The sequence below is a fragment of the Mesocricetus auratus genome, unplaced genomic scaffold (genome assembly GCF_017639785.1).
Source record: "Mesocricetus auratus isolate SY011 unplaced genomic scaffold, BCM_Maur_2.0 Super-Scaffold_100051, whole genome shotgun sequence".
Classification (NCBI taxonomy): domain Eukaryota; kingdom Metazoa; phylum Chordata; class Mammalia; order Rodentia; family Cricetidae; genus Mesocricetus; species Mesocricetus auratus.
In genome coordinates, this window is record NW_024429228.1 from 3786872 (window position 1) to 3812687 (window position 25816).

Genomic DNA, 25816 nt, shown 5'->3' on the forward strand with positions numbered 1-25816 from the left:
AAGTATTTTGTTTACACACATACAGAGAGACACACACACAGAGACAGAGACAGAGAAAGACAGAGACACACAGAGAGAACTGTATTAAAAATCAAATCATTAATCACAAAATATCTTAGTTTCTTTGTTGTTTTTGAGACATGGTCTCAATGTGAAGCTCTGCTGGTCTCACACTGTATGTAGACCAAGTTGGCCTTGAACTCACAGAAGTCTGATTGCTTCTACCTTCTGATTGCTGGGATCAAAGGTATGTGTCACTAAGGCCAGTTTCCAAGGATCTTAATTTCAAATAAAGTGATGTGTCCTCCAAAAATGTGAGTCTGTAGCCTTAGACTTCAAGATAGGTCCAAAGGTCTGACGTTGGGAGGCAAAGTCACTGATTAACTTGGTGTTTGCTGTTTCCGAAAGGGAAAGTCACTGGCCACAGAGGGTGTGAGCTCTGGGGTCAGGTGACATGGATTTGAATTGTCCCTCTAACTGGTTCTTATTTAAATGGTTTTTCTCAGTGTCCTAGTTTCATTATCTGCAAAATGGAATTAACAATAGTGCCTATCAAACTCAAGTAGTCATTCTACCTATTCAGTATGGCAATACATACACAATGCATTTGGCCATTCCCATTATTATTTTTTGGGATAGTAACTAAATATTATTTTCTTAAATGTCTACATTTTTAGTTTATGAAGGATTTATTTACTATACAAAATACCACAATTTAGTTTATTTCATCTAAATTAGAAGTCTCCTTAGAAACACTAACTACAGTGTCAGAGTGTGACTTCTCTCAAGTTGTAGCATTTTGTAACTTCAGAATTAGGAGTCATTTCAGGAGAAAGCATAAACATTGCTTCAGACTATAGCTAATTCAAAATTAAAGCATCAATACAGCAAATGTGTGGAATCATTTATATAGTTGTAATTAAGCTGTTCTTGTATCAAGATACTTTTAAGAGCAAAAAAATGTATTAACATATTAAAATTATACTCATTGGGGTTCCTTTCCCAAGCATCACTTTATAGTGAGAGAAATAAAAATAGAAACAAATAATTTGTAAGTTATAAATGTGACCACTAATCCCTTGGCTCTCAGGTTACATTTAAGCCGTCTGTACTGTGAGTTTTAAAAACTTTGTAACTACTTGAAGCTGTTTTGTTTTTGTTTTTTTAACTTTAAAATGTGCTGTGATTTGACCACATACAACCTTGTGATTTGAAGATTATCCACAATGGCATGTGTGTTTGTCTCTGTTCTGGACCTTGAGAACAGATGAAAGTCATCGTTGTCACCCCACCCCCCACCCCAGAACTCACCTGTGGAGTGAGGCCCACAGTAGCACCCAGGGCTCACAGAAGAGGTACTCTGTAGACATGAGGCCAAGAAGGATGAGGAGATGCCTGGGAAATTCGCATTTCCAGCACAAGTGCAGTATGGGGTTACTGCCGGTGGGACACGGTGAGTGAGGGGAAGCTTGCAGGGGTAAATTCAGACATGTATCCTACCTTGGACACGTTGCAGGCTGCTCTAAAGCAGCGTTGACTAGAAACAGGAACTGTGAGAAAGTTGGTGATAGCCTGCCCCTTTAAGAATATGTTACCCTGAGAAGTAAGACCCCAGAGCCTGATAGACATCGGGTTTTGAGACAGGGTCTCTTTAGCTTGGGTTAGCCTCCTGAAAGCTGGGGATTCAGGTGTGAGCCTGCCTACCTAGCTAGTGAAAGTTTGTGCGTGGTTAGGAGCGCTTGCTGCTCTCGAAGACAGCACCCAGATTCAGTTCCCAGCACCCACGTGGCAATGCACTACCATCTGTAACTTCAGTTCCAGGGGAATCACCACCCTCTCCCAGCACCCGAGGGCACCAGGAGCACACGTGGGGCACATGCACACATGAAGATAAAGCACCCACATCCAAAAACTAAGCTAAATGAAGTTTGAGTAGGAGTGAAGGGGCTTCACATCTGTTTTCAAAGGACGCTTGATCAGGTATGGTGAGAACAGACAGCAATAGCAGGAAACCGGGTGAGAGGCTCCTGCAGAAATGTTCAGGAACAATCTTGCGGTGATGTCATCTATGCCTCACCAGGGCAGCTGTCCCAGAGAGCCTGCGAGATGGTTGGAGTCTTTGCTTTGTAAGCACACTCAGCGAGTGGGAATCCAGAAGATGGTGGGTGAGCCAGCTACAGGGGTGTTGTACGGCAGTGGAGAAGCTCTGGTTCAGATGAGCTAGCTTCCAGAGAATGGTGCAGTTTTCACACCATGCAAGTCACACTAAGTATCTACAAAATGGAGACAGCGGGGACACGGCGTGCTTGGACTGAGAAGCTGATGACGCACTTTGGATCTAGAGTTGGTTTAGAGATATGCTTTATGGAAAATCCTTGGGGGTTTGTTCCAACCTTATGTTGCCGATCTACTATGCGGCACTTCTAATGGAGGCCAAAAATGTACTTTTTGTTTTATTGCTCTAGGTTTAGAAGATATATAACAAAATAACAGATATTTTGTTATATATGTATCTTTTGGAGACTGACTTTCGATTATAGTGTCTTACTTGAAAATGATGCCATAATTGTCTAAATACTTTTTTGAAAAGTTTCTCAAAAGTTGACTTAAAAATTTGCCTATAAAACACTTTTTCCCTGGCATACAAATGGAATTTGGGTGCCTATCCCACAATATGGGATGCTCTCTCAACCTGGACACATGGGGGAGGGCCTAGGCCCTGCCCTGGATGAAATGACAGACTCTGGAGATCCCCCAGGGAGGGCCTCACACTCCCTGGGGATCGTAGTGGGGAATGGGGCCTTGGTGGGGGCAGGGGAGGAGGGGAGGGAGAAGGAGCTGGGATTGACATGTGAAACAAGCTTGTTTCTAATTTAAATAAAAAAAGAAAAAATTGCCTGTAAACCACTTTTAATTCATGACGTTGTGTCGGCACATGGTACGCAGAGACACTCTAAGAGCCAACAGTTATGCTATAGCACATTGCCTTTCTTTTCAACCTTTTGTTTCGGCTTGACTTAGCGACTAACACTTTCCCATTTGCTAGCTTGTCTATGTCCCTGTCCTTCTACCTCCCGTCAAAGTCATCCTGTGACTGGATGCATTTAGGTACCACTATCCCTCAATCCCTGCTTCTCTGGATCTAGGTTCCCTGTTGCCTTGTCTTAGTCCTGAAGGACCCCCGTTGTCCTGCAGAGTCCTCTGCTCCTTCCTGCTTCAGCAGGATCTTATGCCTGCTGCTCTCTAGGTTTGTTCTGAAGACAGGAGCTCACCCTGCAGCCCATGCTGATCGCAAACTCGTCCTAGCTAGGTCTCTCAAGTGCCATGTACAAGCATGAGTCACCATCCCTGGCTTGCTTGCTTCTCTCGAAGAATGCTTAACCAGTGGTTTCCTAAGGAAAGTGACAGGGGACACCTTCTGTCCCTTGGGCTTTGTTTACAGCCCTTATTTCTATTCTTACGTTCAGCTGATATGTTGGCTTCATGTAGACTCGTAGTTGAAATACGCTCCCCGAAGAACTTTTAAATCATCATCCTGTTGTCTTCCAAGTCCCTTTATGTATTGTTTTTCTCCCCTTTTCCATGTCATTTGAGATAGGGTTTCATTATGTAGCTCAGGACAGCCTTGAACATGGAATTTCCCTTCCTTTGCTTCCTGAGTGCTGGGAGTTAGGTGCGCGACAACATGGCCAGCTGATTTCTTTCCTTTGAAGTGTTTTCCTGTTCTGTGTAATGTCTGCTCTATGTAGTCTACCTTTTCTCCTGGTGTCTGTATGCTGTTCTTACATATTTGCAGCTGTTCATGAGTGCATGATTTGCATGGTTATCATCTCTGATGCAGTGTGTAAGGGAAAGACTTGACATGCTCTCTGATTAGCCCTTCTCCATATGTAAAGCTTATTAGCAAGTTGCATTTCTTAATGGTAATGACGCAATAACCAAAGTGGCTTCCACACAGGAGTCAATCATTGTTGGAGACATATTCCTTTAGGATGGGAAAATCAGATGGATTAGGCGGGGCCTTGTGTGTGTCCGCAGATGAAGGGAGTTAATGTGAGGGCCCTAGTGAGCACAGCATTCTGCTGTAGAATATTACCGTAGCTATGTAAAGGTGTGTTGCATTTGTTTATGTTACATTCGTTAAAATAGGCGAAGATGACTTTGGCCATTCTGCTTAGCAACTCTGAACTTCATTTCACTCTTACCTGATGTGGTTGCAATAATACTGCCCATCTCTTTGAATAATAAATGGAATTAAGTAGGATAATGCAAATAAATGTTTAGTAATGACTAGCACACTGAAATACCCTTTGTGCATTTTATGGTAACACTATTAATTACATTTTTATAGCAGCACACCCCGTAACTTTGTAGATTACATGTACTAAGACTTTCTCAAGTTTCTTTTCTCCACCTGTCACTCTGGTTTTCATGTCTGTCTGCCTCCTATACACCTACAGGAATGTTTTGTTTGATTGCATTGACTCATCAAAAGTTTCTCCTCACGATTCTTGATCAGGTGTGTCCAGCTGTGTTTGTGAGCTCATGCCCCCAGCCCCCACTGCTTAGTCTCTTCAGTAAACCGTGCGCTCTGGGGGGCTCCTCTGTGACCTTTGTCCAGGTGTAAGCCATAGCTGTTATTTTCTGTTACATGTTTCAGTTCCCATTCTTAGAGAAGGGAAGTGGGGTTCTGCCCCCACTTTTCTGATACCACAGTGTCAGTCCCTGAGCAGCTGTCATCTCAAGCCCCCCCCCCCCCAACCGGCTATGACCTAGCTCTTCAGTCAAGCCTGTATGTGTTTATGGGAAACACTCCATACCTAATGAATAGCCTGGACTTGCTTTTATTGAATCTTACTCTAATGACTCTGATGACTCTTTTATTTACATACATTTGTGTTAACTATAGATTGGGATTTTACTGGAATGTGATAGGGTATAGAAGATTTTTAACTAATTTTGACATCACCAGTGTTTCTATATATCTGTTTTTTTCCTTAATAAAATGGCAGAATTTTAGCTGGGCGGTGGTGGCACACGCCTTTAATCCCGGCACTCGGGAGGCAGAGGCAGGCGGATCTCTGTGAGTTCGAGGCTAGACTGGACCGACAGCCTCCAAAATAATACAGAGAAACCCTGTCTCATTAAAAAACCAAAAAAAAAAGGCAGAATTTATTTGAACTTTAAGAACATTTATTCCTCCCTTGTATATCGCATCCCAACTGCAGCCTCCCCTCACTCCTCCATTCCTCCCATCCCCGCCCCAGCCACCCCTCCCCCAGATCCACTCTTCCTCTGTTTCCCTTCAGCAAAGAGCAGGCCACCCAAGAATATCAACCAGACACAGCACAACAAGTTTCACTAAGACTCGTCACATCCCCTCTCTGTATCTGTTCTCTACCCTTGGAGAATTTGGGGAGAAGGCTGGTAGTCAGAATCGCTCTCCTGGGGGTGTCTTCTGTGGGAAGGACTTCTAATGCATGAGCATATTTGTATTTCCTTTGTTTCAGTTGCACGGGAGAATTCTAGAACCAGAGAGCTGGTTCTTTACAGATACAAACCAAACCCAGGCTTCATTTTCTGGCTTACAGCATTCATCTATGTTTTTCATTATGTTTTGCATAGAGGTCATCACTTATTTCTGATGAGAAAGAAAAAAAAGCTTTAAATTCAAGCCATTTTGTCTATGAAGCTAAAAATACTTTTTCCTCAGGAAAAAGCATTCTGCCAGCAGAATTTTGTAATATTTGGTCTACCCTGGAAAAAAGTGCTTAAGCATGTAAAGCACACAAATGAAAAGAATAGTACTTTAGCTGGAGTGTGAAAACCCAGATTCCTGTTTTCTTCTGTTGTAGGAAGTATTTCAGATTTTGTACATGTTTGCTCTTTCTCCATTTCGAGATGGTTGTGCTGTGTGTTCTTCCCAAAGGTATTTAAAATGTGACTACTTCTGTGGAATATAAATATTGAGGTCGATGTCTAAAGGTCGTTTTTTAAAATTTAAAACATCTACTCTCCTTTATGCTTACATATTTATTGAACAGAAGCTGTGTAAGTCATAGGCACTGGCGGGGGACTCCTGACCTAGAGTGGATCCTGGGTTGTGATGCCAGCAAGGTTTGGTAGGAGCACACCAAGGTTAGTGCCCATGAGGCGTGTGCTCCTCAAGCAGACGCCTTAGGGGCTCTCCTACCGTTTTATAAGGAACCACTATAAGGAATAGCTTACGTAGATACCGTCATGATGGCTCCCCCAGTAGCAATGCACATTGAGTGTTGTGCTATTGGAGCATCTAGGAAAGGCTCTCTCAGGGTGATGGATGGGGAGAGCAGTTATCAGCCAGTCTGTTGCTGAGACCCAGGACTGTGTTCCTGTGTCCCTCAGTGCTGTGAAGGACCCAGTGACAGCACTTTGCCATTGTTTTGAATCTCCTGCCATTTTCGTTCTCTCAATGATTCTCTTTCCAGATTCTCCCTCCCTTGGCAGTGCTCATAAACTTGCTAACGTAAGGAGGAAGTGACGTAAGAAGGCTTCAGCATCATACACTGCTTATTTTCTGGTTACTCTGCTGCCGATTCTGGGGGCGGTGGTACCCTCTGTCCTCACTTCCCTCTCCCTTCCTCTTTCTCTTGAAATAAGGTTCTTACGCTGTGGTTCAGATGGTCTGAAACTCATCACATTGCCTAGGCTGTCCTGAAATATGCAGTAGTCGTTCTGCTTGGTTTTCAGTGTTGGGATTATAGTCATGAGACGCTGCACACCTTATTCTGCTCTGCTTCTTTGGATCAGCAGTGTAGAGACCAATGCCAGAAGGATCATTGAGGAAGAGCACACAGACCACTGGAATTAAGTCTTTTTGATGAAGAAAAGAAAACAGGGATTAGTAAGCCTATACATTAGAAGGATCCACTTGCCACTGTGAAAGCCTAAGAGATGGAAAGGAAGGCAATTGGTTGGCTGCTTGGGGATCTGCCTCGTAGGGGAATTTTATCATTTTTACACTTTGTTCCTTAGTGCTTGGCATTGTAACTAATGAGTGGTAGACGTAAAAATGTATTTCTGTGGGGCAGTTGAAAATGAAGTCACAGAAAACAGGAATGTAGATAGTAGCTATGAGGTGCAGGAAAGAGTCAATGATTAAACCACTAGTTCTAAGGATGTAGAAGGCGCCTAGAAAAGAAGGGAAGTATCTGACACAAAATCCACCGCAAAAATCCTGTTTCGTTTTAGTTGAAAGACAGTTGACTAACAAAGAAGCAGTACGCTAAATACTCTGTGTTAATATTATGTTTACTAGTAAATATTAAAACTAATTTAAGCCTACTATTTTAATCTTATGTTGATTTTAATTTTAATGTTAAGATTGAAACAAGTTTCCAATGACTCTTTGTTACAACAGTTGCAAGTAAAGATGTATGGACAAAGGGTTACAGCTTCCATGACATGATTTTTAATTTTTTCATTTCTCTCTTAAATTTTGTTTTTTTGGGGGGGAGGAGGTTAAGGGGTGGAGGGCATATATGAAGGGACAGGGAAATGAGTGGGATTAAGATACATGATGTAAAAAACACATAGAATAAATTAAAAGAGTTTAAAGCAATTTTAATTTAAAATTAGTGTTTAGGATTTCTTATGTTTCTTGTCTAAGCAAACTGAAATATCTTTTGTTTCTTTTTAAATGTCATATATTTTTCAAAATAATGATGTCATTGTTACATTTTCATGATGTATTTAATGTTCTTAGGTCATGTTCATTGTCTCCAACTCCCTTTCTTCTCCTATTTTGCTGGTCACTGCTGTTTCTCGTTAATATTTCTTTATTTTTTTCACCCCACCCATTGAACAATACAGAGTAAATAGGCAATACTTGTCTCTCTGTGAACTCTTACTTTAATTTGAAGTTTGTAGTGGAGAAATTCTAGATTATTTTGGTGTCTTAATAATCAGGTGCCAATTACTTATATGAATATATTTTTACAAATCCAAACAGCTGTAATTGAATTTTCTTCCTGAATATTGAGAGGAAGATTTATTAACATTTAATGTTATAACTAAGTTAACTGATTGACTGTGCACACACAGGAAGAGTGTTTTAATTAAAGATTGTACCATAAGTGTTCTTGAAGAGCTAATTGATTATAAGCTGAACATATTCAAAGTAGAATGTGCTGAGGTTTATCACCATTCTGCATTGTTTTCTGTCATTATAATCACCATGATTGAAAGCAATTTGGGAAGGGAAGCGTTTGTTATAGCTTATAGGTTATGGTCCATCATTAAGAGATTCCAGGACGGGAACTCTAGGCAGGAACTGAGGTAGAGAGCAGGGGAATGCTGCTTTCTGGCTTGCTTCCTCTGCCTCATTCAACTAGCTTTCTTATGTGGTCCAGACCCAAGAATGGCACCACCCACAGTGGGCTGGATCCTTCATCATTAGCATCAAGTAGTCATTAAGAAAATGTCTCATAGACATGTCCACAGGCTAGGTGGATGGAGGCAGTTCCTCAGCTGAGGTCCGCAATTCCAAAGCGTTGTCAAGTTGACAACTGAAGCTGACTATGACTGTCACTGAGAAAACTGATCAGCAAAAGCTGTATGAGCAAGATAGTATGACTGATACAGGGGTTAAATAATCATTCTTAGGTGATGACTTTGTGCATCTTTGGAGCAGCTAGATTGCTATTAGTTAGAGAACAAATATGATCATATGAGCTGCAGAGTTTTATCTGTTCACAGTCACCTTTCCCAGATGAAATTCTGATTAGTGTTTTCTTACTTGTGATACCCAAGGTGACACACAGTTCAGATGCTAAGCATGAGGCCTGTTATGATTTCTGTTTTCCAAATTCTCTGTCTTGTCCCAGATCTCCTCTCCTACCTTCCCCTTACCTTGTTCCCTTGACTGTCCTCAGATTTTCTTTGAGAGCTCCCTGTATAGAAAGGATGCTGGAGATTTGTCCGCAGGATCGATTAATTGGAAGGTTGTTTTGAGATGGAGGAGTCTTGAGAGGAGCAGGATTTTCAAAGGTTAGGTACTTGGGAATTAAGTTTTGGTCTTGGTAAGTTGAAGATTTATGCTGAATTTCTGATTCATCAGGTCATTGTTCAGTAGCAGGGTCCTGAAAGAGAGGAACAGGGAATCAGAAGATAAGGAGACAGAAAAATTTGGGCTAAGGAGACCTTTCACAAGCTATGTGTTAGCCAAGCAAGTTTATTAAGACATGTAGCATCTTCCATACTATTTTCAGAAAAAAAATCACAGTCATCAAAAAACCACCATACAATGGGATGAAGTCATTAAGAAGCTAATCAAACAATGTTGCACAAGGGAACAGAGGATATCTGAAGGACATCAGAGACCAAATATACAGTCTTCTTAGGACTGATAACCATAGCTGCCTGAGGCCCTGGCCCCAAGACATTATTGGCTTTGCCAAGCATGTTCCTGGTTCTAGAGTAGGAGCTATATTCCTTCTCCATGCATCAGGATAAAACTTGGATAAGCCCAGCCCTCAGAAAGAAATAGTGGAGTATGTGAGTCTGAAGATGAGGGACAAGTAGGGCCTGGAGATATAAATGTGGACACCCTAAGTCTACCGGTGCTGTCTGAACAATGGGGAAAAATGAGCTCACCATGGAGAGAATGTAGATCAAAGCAAAGAGAGGTCCAGGGTTCCAGTACTGGGAGGTCTCGGTCTTCATTTGGGAGGAAAGTGAGTTTGTGGCACTTGCAAGAGAGAAGTGGTCTTGCATAATTGGAGCCCCCATGGGGACTTGGGGAAGGAGGAACTGCTCCATTGTACTAGGTGTTCCAATAGGTTCTGGTAAGACTTAGCATTGGCCTGTGGATGCCAAGAATGGTCTTGAGTGGGATAGAGATGATAGACCTGATTTTATTGAGTTAAAGAATAAAGATAAAGAAGGATTGGGAAAGGCCAAGTCCTCCTTTTAAAGAATTTGGTAGGGCTGGAGAGATGGCTCAGTGTTTAAGAGCACTGACTGTTCTTCCAGAGGACCTGGGTTCAATTCCAAGCAACCACATGGCAGCTCACATGTGCCTGTAACTCTGATTCCAGGATACCTAACACCCTCATACAGACAGACATGCAGGCAAAACACCAATGCACATAAAAAGTTGTTATGAAGGAAAAAAATAGAGAAATGGATTTGGGATTAGGGAGATTTAAGGTAAAGGTGAACTGTGGGATTTAAAATTGTTTCATTCCTCTCTGTCTTAACAAATAAACCAACAAAAAAGAGGTCCTTTGGGCCCCAAGGCTGCCCTATAAACAGAGAACACTGTCACTAAATGAGGTGGGGCTCGTTCTGTCCTCTGTGGCTCTGCAGTCTTTTTATAGGGTGTCAGATCCCAGTGTCACTGTGGTGCTTTCTTCCTTTCGGTTTTCAGATGTTAGACGGTGACTTTGAGCTGCTATAAAGCCGAACAGCCCTGCGTGAGATTTTCTATAAACCTAGAAATAATTTTAGTGTAAAACCACTAGAGAGGATTTCTAGTCAGAAGTGAAGCTGGTAAAAGCATGTTAATTCTTTTGAGATATTTAAATAGGGTTAAAAGAACCAGTCATTATTTTTCAAGAAATAATTGCTCTAAAATAAGCATTTTTATGGACTTGCCATATGCTTTTGTAAAGACAAGTTTCAGCACCGAGTGACAATTACTTGACACACGCCACTTTATGTTTGTCCCCATAGGTAGAGTCAGGCTAATTTACACTTAATGGCCCACGTATTTGAGTGTTTTCATTTTCAGTGTGGGCACTGCTGTAGAGTATTAGTTTAAGATTTGTTACATTCATTTATGCTATAGAATATTTGTTCAATGATGCTAAGATGTGTTGCACTCTTTATGTCCCATTTGTTTAACTCTGTAAAGCTGTGTTTACTTTGCCTGTCTCAAACACCTGATTGGTCAAATAAAGATATGAATGTCCAATAGCTAGGCGGGAGAGGGAAATAGGCGGGGTTGGCATGCAGACACTAAGTAGGAGGCGAAATCTAGGGAAGGGGCTAGGAGCAAGAGAAGGAGGAGAGGAGGACTCCAGGGGTCAGGGTATCAGCGGGTCAGCTGGTCTGCCACATAGCCAGCCCGTAGTGAGAAGGAAAGAAAGGTATAGAACAACAACAACCAATAAATAAATAAATAAATAAATTAATTAATTAATAAATAAAAGGCAAGAAATCCAGAGGCAAAATGTAGCTAAAGAGAAACCGGATAATTTAAGTTAGAAAAGCTGGCTAGAAACAAGCCAGGCGTAGGCTGGGCATTCATAAGTAAAAATAATTCTCTACATATTTATTTGGCAGTTGTGTGGTGGGCCTCTCAAGAGTAAAAAAAAAAAAAAAAAAAAAAAACGAACTACAGGGCACTGTCTTGGAGAAAATGATTTCTGTGGGTTCCTGGGGGTAGGGACATTTTGCCTGTGCTTATGTACATTGTTCTGCTAATAGTTATCTTTTACTAAGATTTCTATTGTCATTTTTATTTCCTTTTAGTTGGAATGGTAGTACATCAATGAGTTCCTCTCATATATTTCCTTACCTACAGTGAAAACGCAGGCTATTAGTTGAAGTGGCTTGCTTGCACTACTAAAGAGTAGAGCATTTTTGTCCATGAGAGGAAGCTCAGCATTGCAGCTGGTATCCCTCGTTGAGATTTAACCCATGTGGGAGGCTCCCGTTTCTGCAGAGATCCGTGTATCATGGATGATTCACCTGGCTTTCGTAGGAAGCCAGTTATTTGTGTAACTGATGCCTCGTTATTTCAGTCCAGCTATGCTAAGACAGAATGTTTTGTTTAGGACTGTCTCAGAAGACAGAGTTCTGCTTTCTGATTGGCACCAGTGGTCTTCAAACACCCTCCTGTTTTTCCTTTTTGAGAAATGTGTGCCTGTTTATTTGAAAAGGCACTTGGCTGTTATTAGTGAGATTAATTCTTGATGAGTTAACCATTTTCTAATGTCCTCATTGAAAGTGGCTTGCGTCAAGTACTTAGTTGTAAATATATTGTGCAGTTGATTTTCCTATTGGCAAATGTAAATCTCACTTCTTTGTGTGTGTGTGTGTGTGTGTGTGTGTGTGTGTGTGTGTGTGTGTGTGGTTGAGGGGGGGTGGCGGACAGGGCCTCCCTATGTAGTCCTGGCTGTCCTGGAAGTCACTATGTAGACCAGGCTGGTCTCAAACTCTGGAAACTCCAGGTTTTCAGTTCTGACTTGAATCTCACACGCTGGAACTTTGTAATTAGTTACAGTGGGGAAATACGAGGCTGAGACAAGACAGAAGTGAGAAGGGGGAGGGAGAGTATAGAGTTACTATTGAATTATCAATAGAAATTTCCATCGTTAGTCAAAGAAAACCAGAGCACATATCAAGAAAGCCTGTAGAGACATCCTTCTAGGTTTCTTTTTTTTTGGGGGGGGGGTCTTCAGTTTTTTGAAACAGTGTGACAGGAAAGTGCATTGGCAGTGGGAACAAATAAGGGTGTTGGGGAAAAATCAGTAGAAACTGGAGTTGAGATATGAGCCTGGGAGGCCCGAGGCTCATACAGAAGGAAGCGTTTGGGCTGCTCTGAAGCAGGAGAGCTAAGACCAGAACCACACTGCATGCTGGACCACAAGCTCCAAGAGGCAGGATGGCAGTGGTGCCTAAAGGTTTAGTGCCTGGTTGCTGCTAATATATGTGATCACTAGAGCTGAAAACCCTGCTTTACTGAGCATCGCTCTAGGCAGTGGTTCCTTATTGAGTCTTACAAGAACCCTCTAAAGCATAGGCGTTGGTGGATCTGGGCTGTGTATGATTCCTTGAAGTTGTTGGGTGGTCCAGGTGCAGCTGTAGTTCGTTTAGTATTTGCCCATAGAAAGTCCTGGTTGTGATGAGATCTGTTTGGAAGCAACTGTCTGTTTTATATGAGTTGAATCTTCTTGAATCAGTGGGGCATTAATGAAAGAGGTGGCTGCTTCAGCAGTGGGTTGATAAAGCCAACATAATTGATTTGACTTTTGCGTTGTGATAAGTGAAACCGTACAAGCTTTCTGAATTAGAATCACGACTGGAGAGAGGAATAGAGAAGGGAATATGGTTTTTAAATTCTTTGAGTCAAACTTCTGCCACGTTTGCCAAAGTTGTCTTTAAAATGCGGGGAAAACTTTGTCGTCTGCATCCAGGGCAACTAGAAGAAAAGACATCGTTGAGCCATGTAGGAACAGTGTGCGTGGAGGTCCTAGAGTCCATCCAAACGCTCTTCCACCAGAGCCTCAAAGAACTGGTGTTTGTGAGGGTTTGAGTTACAGAACTTGGTTCTCTGTTCTAAGCTGTGCCCCTATGTATTACAAAGCCTCATTGTTATAGTATCAGGTTTCATTCAGATATAGATAACAATTCTTGTGTTAATTGTGGTCACTGCTAGTCTTTGGATATACAGCTCTCTCCTCATACTGTCTTACCTATTGAGCCCTTTGTGATTCTGGTATTCAGGATTTGATTGCCTAAGCTGGGAAATAGTTTCTTGATCCATTTCCCCTAAAGCTCCCTTAGCCTGGACTCTCAAAGTATCTTTTGTTTATGAGGTCTATGGGACTTACATTATTTGTTGCATTTATTATTGAGTAGTTGTGAGAGCAGCACTAGTGTCCCATTTATCTTTACCCCTATGATGTGGAATCCAAAGCCCAATAAATGGCTGGGAAAATAATAGAACATGGAGAGAAACATCTTAGGAGTGAAGCACACAAAACATAGTTCACTATAAATATCTTCTTAGCGTTTTCTTTCTGTCCTCCACAAGTCTCCAGAGGACTTCCTGTCTTTTTAAAGAGTCCTCTCGCTGGGCATTGGTGGCGCATGCCTTTAATCCCAGCACTTGGGAGGCAGAGGCAGGCGGATCTCTGTGAGTTCGAGGCCAGCCTGGTCTACAAAGTGAGTTCCAGGACAGCCTCCAAAGCCAAAAAGAAACCCTGTCTCGAAAAAAAAAAAAACCAAAACAAAAAAAAAGAGTCCTCTCGCTGCCATGGTCAGAGGCCACAAAAGGCAACTAGAGTGACTTCATTTTTGCCATTTCTGTAAGGTTTGTTAGCTACTTATGGGTAGTGCAATTTACCCCCAATGTGCAGATATTGGACCTCATATTTTAGTGTGTGTTGTCACAGAAACTTGGATCCTGTCCAAACTAATTCACCAAACCATTTGGGCAACCCAAATAAGTGGTTAATAGTTAGTGTTCCATGGCTTTCCCTTTTAAGTTATAAATGTATATAAGAAACATTTAAGTTGATACTGAATTTAGTATAGATTCATAGGATTTTACCTATGATGTAGGTAGACATATGAAGGAGTTTTGGAGACTACTTTGATTGGTATGACATCCATCCTTTCTTACCATTATCCCAGTCAACATATCAACCATATATCCCCTTTACTAGCTCTGAAAACAACACACTTGCTAAGTTATTTAGCCCTACCTCTGGTGCTGCAGCCTTTATGGGTTGCAAGACAGTGAAAGTCAGTTTAAAATATCTATAGGAAAGAAGGAGATTTATTGGAATAGTAATTGTGACAAAGTAGAAACAGGAATTCCTTTACTCTGTTAGAGCCCCAGGCAGCCAGAATGCTGAGGTCCTGGGGCTGGAACCCGTATTGTGTGCCATCGGCTCTGTCACTTTGTCTCTGCCCTTACTACTTGATGGAGTCAGGATCCCTGTCCAACTCCGTGAAGCAGTTGGAGATGCTGCCGGTGGCCATTTCCAAGCAGATACTTTCTCTGCTTTGCCACCGTCAAAGTGGAGGGATGCAGCGCGGTGGAGCGTTAGTTGGAAGGTCCGAGGGAAGAAGGACTTGTCCACGTTAGACTCCTTGTCTGGTGCTGGATGGGATGCATTCTTTCTTCAACTTCAGTGAGTGGTGCAGAGCTGAGTCATTCCCAAGGAAGATGGAAAAGCTGTGCTTGCTACTCTGAGCAATCGACCTCTCTTTAGAAGTGGGAGTCTATTCTATTTTAATAACCACTCAAGAAGAACATTATACAGGAATGCCAAGAAGCATTCAACCAGTGTTTGTGTTCCGCTGTTGTCACTTTTGTGCTGTATACAAGAGAGAATGTGGAGCAGGAAAGGCATGTCTGCTCTCCTAGCATCCCTGTGTGGCATTTTACACTGAATGGGAATCTCTTCTGTATCAGCAATGATGATATGTCTTTTGCATGGGTCTAAAGTAACCAAGTGCATACTTTAATTTGCCTTTGCTTTTTAGGACCATATACATGTAATTTTAGAATGATGAAAGTCATGCACGCATGTCCTTTGGAAGACCAGAACCAACGTAGTGCTCACGTACAAGGCAGTGGGGTGTTTGTCCCTTGATCGGCAAGTGCTATTGTGGCATTACAGCATTGCTATCCTTTCTCAAGTTTCTGCTTTCTGTTTTGTTTCGGTTCTTAGGGATAGAAAGTGAGTCAATGAAGGTAAGTCATTTAATGACTAATTTTTATGCTAATACTTCAAACTGTCAACAAAACCGCATATATTGATTGTGTGTATGTTGTTGTTGTTGTTGGGGTATATATGTGCCATGGAAGTCAAAGGGACAAGTTTCTGGAGTTGGTTCTCTCCTGTCTTTTTTGAGGACTGGTCTCTCATTTCTGTTGTTGCACTGTATGCCGAGAGCCATCTGGGCCCACGGGCTTCTGGTGATTCTCTCCTGTCTTTGATGTGGGCTACCACATCCAGATTTTTCATGTTGGTTCCAGAAATGGAATTCAGGTGGTTAGACTTGGTATTAAGTGCCTTCACCTCCAGAACCGTCTTGCCATGCCCCCCCCCATTCAAATACCTTCAATAGTAGATCAGTGACAGTTTTCTCAATTTAAAAGAGTCAAATGTAATGAAAAGTAATTTGTCTCTGTTTGGCATACTTCTAAGATGATTTTTCTCCCATTTGAGATTTTCCTGAATTTTGGACTGTTTTAGAAAGCTGGGCTAATGTATCTAAAAGCCACAAAGCTAACAATAACCTTGAGCTAGAGTATTACTTTGTCTTTTTTCATATAAACTTAAGCAAGTTTAATAACAAACCAATGAACAATAACAAAAGAACCAAAACAAGCAGTGTCTCCTTAGGGAGCTTTGTGACGGTCGTGGATTCAGACTCCACTCTCACTGGAGCCATACCCACGAGAGGAGTCACTAGTCTCTTCTCAATGTGACTGGCCTTCCTTTGCTCCCATCTGCGTAATTTGTGTGTGCCATTAAAGTTTCATAATTTAATTTTCCCATCTTGCACCATGTTAGTTCTGAACATTTGAATTCTGATACGGCTCCTCCGTGAAGACGGTCACAACAAGAACCACCTTTTTATTCAGGTCCTCACTGTTGTATATCCTTGGTGCATGGCATCCCATTAGGACTCTGTATGCTTTTCTGCTGGGTCATCAATAGGGAAAGATGCACACACAGCTCTTATATTACTCAAATAGATAGTAAGCATATGAGGATGCATGGCTGTGTGTGCAGAAGCCACATGATTAGGAGCTATACAGTAAACTAACATGTCTCAAAGCAAATGCAAATCAGATGTGATAAAGATTTAGCAAAGAGTTATGAAGACTGAGATGCAGACACACTGTTACCAGGGTAATTGAGAAGGTAACGGAAGAGGGTGGGAAGGCAGAAGAATTTTTTCATGTGGCCCTGTTTAATTCAACACAGATTAGTCTTTAGCTAAGAAGCAATAATGAACTTGTCATATCCAAACCCCATCAACACTGTAGGGAATGCAGAGGTGGAAGATATGCGTCTGCCTATAGTATGTCTGTGGTAATGTAGAAATATTAAGCTATACAAAATAGGGATGTCCTATGATATTTTATTGAGAGAGAAATCACTTATGTGAGAAGTCAAGAAAGCTGAGAACCAAAGGTCCCCACACTGCTCTCCAGGCTGAAAACCGGAACCCAAAGAGAAAGGGTCTCCTCCCCCTAGCTCTTTTTATCCCCCATACATTCTATGTTCCTGTGAACACACCCACATGGGTGTGGTCAGCACTACGAGTATGTAAGATCTCTCCTTACACTGTGGTTTACCAGAAAGACTTGAAATCAACTTTTCAAAACAATGTTTACACTGTGTGCTCATTACAGCTCAATTTATAAAAGCTGAGTTCTGGAATCTTCTTATATGTAGATCATAGATTTGTAGATAAAGAAAGCGTGATGTACATACACAGTGGAATACTATTTAGTCTTCACAAAGAAGGGATTTCTGTAATTTATAGACACAATGGAACTGGAGAACATGGTGCTTAAATGAAGTAAGCCAGTCACAGACAGGAAAACACATATTACTCATGCATATGTGGACTCTAAGACTATTGAACTAATAGAAGCAGAAAGTACAGTAGTGTTCACAGAGGCTGAGGGGTGGGGACACTTGTTAGTCTCAGGTAGAAGGATGAGGGTTTCCTCCTTCCTTCCTTCCTTCCTCCCTCCCTTCCTTCCTTCCTTTCTTCCTTTCTGGTCTTATTTTTATCTTTTGCAAAACCCAGTGAATATTTTAAACTGTAGTGTACTATACATTTAAAAATTGCTAATTTGATACATTTCGTATGTTCTCACCACAAAAACTCTTATTTGAAGTAATAGATATGTTACTTGGCTTCACCCAATATTTTTACAAATTGTTGACAAACCCTAACATCACTTTGTATCCTATAGTTACACGCTACATAAATCATCGGTTAAAATGTTACATAGTTGATAAATTAAAAAAGAGATAGGGACACTGTGTGTTTGTTAGAATTGTTCTGTTTTCTTTCCTGCCTGGATTCTGAGACTGTCCTCCATCTTCCTTCCCTACCGTCTCCCTTTTCTAAGTTGGAACTTAACAGGCTGATAAAGTTTCTCAAGAACGAATTTTCTAGTCATGATAGAATCAGCAGTGTTCATTGGCAAAACTGGTCATACTTGTTTCCCCCCTAGAATCCAGAGATGACTCAAAGATAAACAAGTGAACAGTCCTGATGTCCCCGTGCAGCGGCACCAGTGACATAAGGATAGTTGGAGTGCAGCTACGGAATGGCTTTTAAGTAGTCACAGCTCCTCCAGAGTTGCAGGGTTTTGAGGAAATGTTTTATCCACATATAGAAATTGTGGATACTGAGTGTTATTGATGTGGAAGAATTAGTTGTATAATTTTCAGGTTTACTAAAAGATTATGTTTAGGTTTGGTAAAATAACACCAACATTAAAAAAAAAGAATAATGAGTATTTCATTATAAATACTTAATCCCTTAAAATTTGCTAGGGTTATATAGAGTTGTAATAATTTGATAACCATCTTATTTTAAGAAATCTCCATCTTCCATCACTTTTCAAAGTAACACTAAAGTTTTTCTCATATAGCTTTAATGAAATAATTTCTAAAACGGGCAGAGTTATAATGCATTATGTAACCTTTTTTGGTACTCTCACATAATCTTTAAACCGTTTTCTTAGTTAATGTTGTCTTTTCCTTTAGTTTTGTTTAATGTATTCTTCTATTCCTATCTCCCATTGCTTTGTTTCTTTCTTGTTCCTCCCTATGTTTCTCTCCTCTGCAGTGTCTGGGATAGCTCCAGGTCATGTGACATGCAGCTAGGGTGTCTATATAGACAAAAACCACCACAAAGCTGGTAGGATAAAGACTGCATACTTTCATCTCTGCTTGCAGCTGTGCCTTGAAGAGCCAGACCTGCCCTCTAGCCAAGATACTTTCCCAATGCAAAGACAGCTAAGAAAAGCTTGCCCTGAGACAGAGGGGAGCATCTAGGGAAGTCAGGTTGACGAGGACAAGGAGTCTTGCGTGAAACAGGGAAGCGCATAGACATCAGCTTATTGGAAGCAGGATGCATTTGGCCCTATATGCACACTGTGAAGTTGCATATGATTCCCTCATGTTCAACCGGACACCACCACCAGCTGAAGCAATATGAGGATAGTGCTTATAACCTAGTTTTTAAAGCGAAGGAGCACAGATACACACCTCAGAATTGGAAAAAGCAATCTCATGTCAGGGGATTAACTTTGGTTTCCTTGCAGGAAATGAATTTACATAGATGCCAGCTTCCAGCCTTTATATGTCAGTTTTATTTCCCATTTTCCCTCCACTCCAATGAGGTGTTTGGGCGCCAAGACTTGTCTTTTTTCATTGACTCTCCAACTGTTTTGTCGCCTCTACTGTGATCTAGTGAGGTTTCCGACACATGCCATTGTCCCTCATAAAGATATTCTTTCTATGAAAGCAGTGATTAATTTCCGGATGTCTTACCCCCAGCACTGCTATTTTATGGCCAGCCATAAAGTTGTATTTGTTGACACTGTTTTTCTTTTCACATGTTCTCCAAGCTCCCTATTCATTTCTACGCTACACTGACCCACAGGCTTTGTTTGAACTCCTGTCACCAGCTCCTATTTATGTAGGGTCTGGGGAGACCCAGGACTAATGCAGAGAAGCCCCTGCACCTGAGGGGGTTTATGGTGTGGTTGGGTGTGAAGATTAGACAAATAAACGAGACAAATTAGTTTGTAGAAGCAGCGGGGTGTGGTAAGGAGGGAAGGGCACAACTATGTCGAAGAGGTTGCTGAAGTCGCATCCTGTAGAGCCAGGGCCAGCTGAATGACCCAGAGATTGTCTGGGCGAGACCGTGGGAGACGCCGAGAAGAGCTAAGATGAAGAAGGCTGCTGCAGGTGCAGGCATTGAGGAAGGGGAATGGCCCACCTTAGCTGAACAGATCTCTCTCAGCAGGCTGTGCATGAGCCTTTCAGTAATGCGCAGTCCGTGGGGCCCAGCCCTGCTGGGAGTCCTAGCTCTCCAGGCCCAGCCTGAGGCAACAAATGGCTTATCTTCTAGTTTCAGGCGACTGACGTTGGACGCAAACATTTGATCTGTGGCCGGATTTTTCTTTGATTTCTACTTTTTTGTCCCTCTCTCCCTCCTCACTGAGAAAATAGCTTCAAAAAGCCGGGTGAACTAGCATCTTGGTTGAACCCAGGGAGTAGGAAATTCCGACTCAAGGTGTGTAAAAGGCAGCGAGCACAGGCCAGGGCACAGCTTTCCCCCTCCAGCTGCCCCTCCTGTCTGCTCTTTGTAACCCCACTTTCTCCTTGTTACACCAAAAGTTCAGAGCTGTGCCAGAGCTTTTGTTAGGCCTCCTGTCTAGTCACTCAACAGGCAATGAAAGACTTCTTTATCTCTCCATCCCCAATTCCACTGTCTTCTTTAAGGTCTTGTCTAAATGTCTGTCTGTCCTTACTTCCTGAGTGTCTCCCCCTTTTCCTCCTTGTCCTGGTCCATTTTCTACAGCATTTCCTTGTTGAAAGATGAAAAGCCCCATCCAGCCAGCCTTCTGCCTTAGAGTCTCATAGGACTTTTCTCTTGGATTCCACGGCAGCTTCACATGGGGTAAAATGCCTAAATTCTTGCTATCCGTTCCAGGACCCCGTATGTGCTGGCTTTGAACCTTCCTGCCTTCGCCTGCACGGTTGGCAGCACTGTGTTTGGCTGGCTCCACAGCCCGCTTCCAGCTGAGGCTTCATGCTTCCCCTCACACGCCCTTCCCCTCCTGGGCCTCTGATTTGTGGTACTTCCTCTGTGGGGTCTCTTATGAGCCACTGAAGGGGGGTTGTTTGTACCGCAGCACGCGCCGTCAAAACCTTGCTTTATCAGGGATGCCTGTGTCTTGTATCTAACCCTCAGGAGACTGGGGCATGAGGGTTAAATATTTGAGGATAGCCTCCTTTTCATAGACCACTGAAGGCCATTCTGGGCTACATAGTAGGACCCTGTCTTAAAACAACACCACCATACTTATTTTAGTGCATTATCATCACTCATTTTTTTTATGTCTTTAGCTTCATCTGATGATAGGGTTTATTAAGTGTTTGAAATTTTCTAAAGTTTATTTTGAGTTAGATCTAATCTGATCTACTTGCAAATGTAATGTCTCACAAACATAGATATTTGGTAATTGTAGATAATCTCAGTCTTACTTGCCATATATATGTATGCATGTATATATGTATATATATGTGTATATACATACAAGGACTATATAGTGTTAAGAGTTAACTTAGGTCGTTGTGCATAGTAGGCACTTCATTTCCAGTCACTCATTTATTTCCTTGGCTGTAGAGAATACAGCTGTTCACAATGCAATATAAATATATGCTTGTGGAATAAATAATTGAAAGAGTAAAGGAGAGGTTTTTCTTTTTGCATCAATCCTTTGATTTTTATACAGAATACCTAAGTAAACATGAATATTTCACACACAGTTTCAGGAAAAATAAGCCATAGGAATTACTATGGTGAAGTGACCAAGCTGACTTGAAACATGGATTATTTCAGGGAGCATTGAGTGATGGGAAGGCAGTTTGCTAAGATAATTTTAGACCTCAAATGTGGAGGTGGGAAACTGATTGGTTATTTTAAGAATTTAATCAGTGATTTTTAGATGCCTCGCTTTGTGTTACAGGGGAATGAAAAAAGCCAGAGATTGGCATGGTGTGTACTCAAGGGCTTTAAAGTAGGGCCAGTACCAGTAATAAAGAAGCCCCTTACGAGACAGCATGTGATTAAATCCCGTGATTCAACCGTGAGGAACCCTGGCTTTGCTGAGGGAGCATTTGTGGGTGGGAGGGAGGAGCAGTCAATCCCATTCAGAACCTCAAGTCTTGAAAGACATTTTGGACTTAGAGTCTGCTCTTCAGGCACGGTGCTCATACAATTCTAGAGTGTTCTGCTACTAAGGTGACAACTTGGGCTGGGAAGCCAGCTCTGTTATAAAGTGTTTGCCTTGCAAACTTCAGGGCCAGAATCCAATGCCAAAACCTGTGTAAAATGGCAGGCATGGCAATGTGTTCTTATAACCCCAGCACTGGGAGGCAGTGTAGACTATTTGTGAGTCCCAGGTTAGTGAGAAACTGTCTCAGAAAACGTGGGCAGCTTCTGAAGAATGACATCCGAACTTGACTTGCAAATGTACATGCATATCTGTGCGCCTACACACACACACACACACACACACACACACACACACACACACACACACGCATGAAAGTGTATAACGTTGGTAAGGTGTACATAATGTTTTTAACATATTTTTTATTTTGTTTGTTTTGGGTAGGATTTTGCAGGAACATTTCTTTTGTGTTACAGAAAAAAATCAAGGTTATTTCTGAGGTGTCTGTCACTCAGAGTGATGAGGGTGAAGTCGCAGGAAGGGGACATGGGTCATTTGGATCATCTGGAATGTGATGGCTTCTTCCTCAGCCTTCTGGCCATTCACAGACTCAAGCCCAGAGCTTCAGGAGTATGGCCTGCTCACCATTAGTATAGTAGTTACCACCTCTCACAACTAAATTCATCATACACTTGAACATTTGTGAGGTGAGATTACCTTGGCACTTTAAAATTTCTTGTGTAAATCATTTTCCAATTTTGCTGTACCTTACTCTATTTATGAACGTTAGTGGTTCTGTTTTCAGGGTTAGGAAATCCTAACAAAAATGAGGGATAGATCAGCCTCTCTCCTGTAGGGGGCGCTAAGAGAGTAGCGGTTTAGTACTCCTTTGCCACCCAGCCCCTTCTGGCATGACTTGGCACAATTAAAGATGGTGTGCTGTGGTTTGTGTTGATATCTTATTTGGGGGGGGTGTTGTGGGTCCAAAGTCCACAGTAATTTTTCAGCCTCATAACTATGCATTCTGTCAGTTTGGTTCAGTAAATGCTACACCTGTGCAATTTTTTTTTAACCTCCTGTATTTGAGGCATGGTAATTTTAAAGTTCTCATTATGTCTCATTTGCATATGGCAAATGTATGCATATAGACACATTAAGCCATTTTCCAAGCGTTTACAGCCTTAATGATAGTAGCCTAAACTTGGTCTTTTATGGGACCTCAGACTATTATTTAATGGGATTGTCACCCAGGACACTGACTGGCTTTCTCTAGTGCTTTTAAAAAAATGGAATTGAGCATGATAAGGTGCATCCCTTGATTAAATGTTTTCCTCGTGTGCAATCACCATTAGCTGCTTGGCTTCCATCCTATATGCTTTTGAAGCAGCCCTGCATTGCAAATCAATAGCTTTCTGGAGAGACAGTGTGTTGTGAATTGCCTGGACAGCATATGCACGGTGACTTTGGCTGCAATGCTGCAGAGCCCTGGTACTCTGCCTTCCTGGGAACTCCACAGGCAAGTCCATCGTGTTTGGAGGAAAAAAAAAATAGCTTATTTTAGGGAAAACATTGAACGGGTAAAGCTTTTGATACTGAACATTAGCATGTCTTTTGTGCTCCTCTGAAACCATTATTTGGTCTTGCTCCACTGCGATCAGCTTCTCTGAGTGATTTCTAGATTTCTCCCCCCCTGCTTATGCTTCCCCCTTTCTTGGTTGTAGTACGGCCGTACCATTTCAGCCTGCTAGTGCAGAAAGATGTGAATTCAGTTGCTGTGTGAGGCTGGCCTGGTGCAAACACATTGCTAGAGATATGTTAAAGAGTTCCAGGTGAATCCGGCTCGAGAGAGACAACAGCAGAACGGTAAGATAGAGCATGCCTGGAATCATAGCAAGGGTTTTTGTTGGGAGCATCTCGGCAAGTCGGAATCCTGACTCACTCACTTACAACTTGAAAAGGATTCATTTTATGCATGTCATTTTACTCACTCCCTTCTATTTAACTGCCAAACCCATCCGAGATCGATAAAGGGGTATTTACATTAAGGATCTGATGGGGTTACTCGGGGAGTCTCCGGAGGCTCCCCAGGCTATTGCTGGTAGTTTGTAAACACCAGTAGCAGACATACGATGAAGAAAATGTTCAGTGACTGCTTCTTTGCCAGAGCCGTGTCTGATTTCTTTGGAAACTAGTCTTTTTTTTTTTATGGCTTAAAGAGATCTTGCAGATTGTTTTGCCTGGTTGTGCTCGGCTGAATGCCCTCCGAGTCAAGCGACTGAAGGACAGGAGACCACTTTTCCTCTGGGTAAACTGACGTCTGAATTTAGCTGGATTGGACCTGAGTGGAATTGATATCTCTACTATATTAGCCATCTGGGGCTGCTCCACTGGCTGGCTCACCCTCTCCCCTCCTTGAGCCCTGAGTGCACCTGATTTCAGTTGTGTTGCTGAGTAGAGGTCAGGGTGCTGCCATTTAGGATCATTGTATCTATAGTGGCTCTGCTTTTCTGCATAGAGGTGATAATTCTCCATGCACTTCTGCTTGAAGTGCCTGCCTCTACTAGTGGGCTGCCAGCATTGTAGATGCTGGTGGAGAACCCGTGCATGTTTGAAAGGCTGGGATAGTAGACAGACTTGCCTGCTCATGAAGGTTGCAATGTAAACCTTGACAGAGGATGAGTTTCTATTTGTTTCATTAATTGGGACATATTATTAAGTAGTGAGGGCTTGAAGTTGAAGGATATATTTTCATATTTTTTACACTGAGACTAAGATGTTAGATGACCCTATGAATTTGTCTGGGTCCACATTTTTGTAGGTGCTGATTATTAAGGATGTCAGTATTTGATATTTTGCTTTAGAGTATTTACTTTGTATGCTTGAATGCAGGAGTTCACTTGAAATGTGAACCTTGTCATCAGTGAATGTCTGTTGATCAAATCATCAGTAACTTGCATCTTGGCCAGAAACTAGTTTTATATAATTTTGTGATACAAAGAAAGAATACTTTATCAGCTAACTGAGAAAAACATTGATGGAATTTAGGATTCACAATAAGTGATTTAAGGGAGGAGGATCCTCTGTAATTACTAAAATGTAAGTGCAAAACTGGACTTTGATTTCTAAGAACGAATATTTGGATTTTGTTCAAAGGAGAAGTTGGAATTTTTTGTGTTTTGATCACTTATTATTTCCCCCAAAGTAAATGGAAACAGGAATTGTTTTTTTATCTAATTCTATAGAGATGATGCACTGTTTACAGTGTCTTTTTCTGAGAGTGATATGTTCTAGCTATTTATATTTTTACCTTCACTTTGTGTAAGCTGTGAGGTTTATTTTTTCATCCTGTGACAGAGGGAATGGTACATCTGCAAAAAAAGTAATTTTAAAAAGGGGACTATTAGAGCAATAATTCAGCTGTATTTTAATATCCCACTCTTGTCCTCATCATGCAAACATTTATTATCTGTATACTATCTATATGCTCGCTCTACATATCATTTATATACTGTGTATAAGACCTTGGGAGACAGGCTTGCAGAAAGGGGAGAGGAGGTGGAAGGAGCTCCCGTGTAGTAACGTTATCATTTCCCCAAGCAATCTGCACCACTGGGTTCTCTCTCAGAAAGTAGCTTTGGAACTTTGCAAACAGTGTAAGGACTGCTGAGGAGAACCTCTCACTTACAAACATCTGTGCAAAATCTACTCTGTTAAGGTGTGAGCGGAACAGACCTGACCTCACCGGACACTTGGAATCTTGTTATGAAAAATGTTTTTATGAGAAATTCTGGGGGAAATTTTTGTTTTTTTTTCACTTTGTAATTGTGAAAGAGATACTGTATGCTTTAATTTTTAAAACTGTATTTAAAATGCACATTACACAGAACTTGCCAATTTTACCATTTTTAGATTTGTAGTACAATGGCATTATTATGTATATTGCATGTTTTTTAGTAATTACCCCTACTCTCTCCCAGGATGTCCCCCAGTCCCAAGCAGTTAAATAATAACTTCCATTCTCCCTTCCCCTCACCTTTGGTAACCTTGATTCTACTTTTTGTGCCTATGAGTTGGCCTCTGCTAGGTACTGTG

The 25816-nt window shown here is 41.7% G+C and overlaps 1 protein-coding gene across 8 annotated transcripts in view; it reads left to right on the forward strand.

The window, feature by feature from the left end:
* Nucleotides 1-25816, forward strand: part of Cdk14 (cyclin dependent kinase 14) — a 535385-nt gene that overhangs the window by 81960 nt on the left and 427609 nt on the right. Inside the window, exon 1 of one of the 8 annotated variants that reach the window (XM_040735841.1) lies at nucleotides 23117-23240. The exons of 5 other annotated variants lie outside the window; for them this stretch is intronic. In XM_040735841.1, coding sequence (XP_040591775.1) covers nucleotides 23175-23240 — 66 coding nt within the window. In that variant the 5' untranslated portion in view covers nucleotides 23117-23174. Of the gene's footprint in view, nucleotides 1-23116; nucleotides 23241-23365; nucleotides 23588-23676; nucleotides 24030-25816 lie in introns of those variants that run through there. 2 more of the 8 variants (XM_040735842.1, XM_040735843.1) reach the window with 2 other exon arrangements.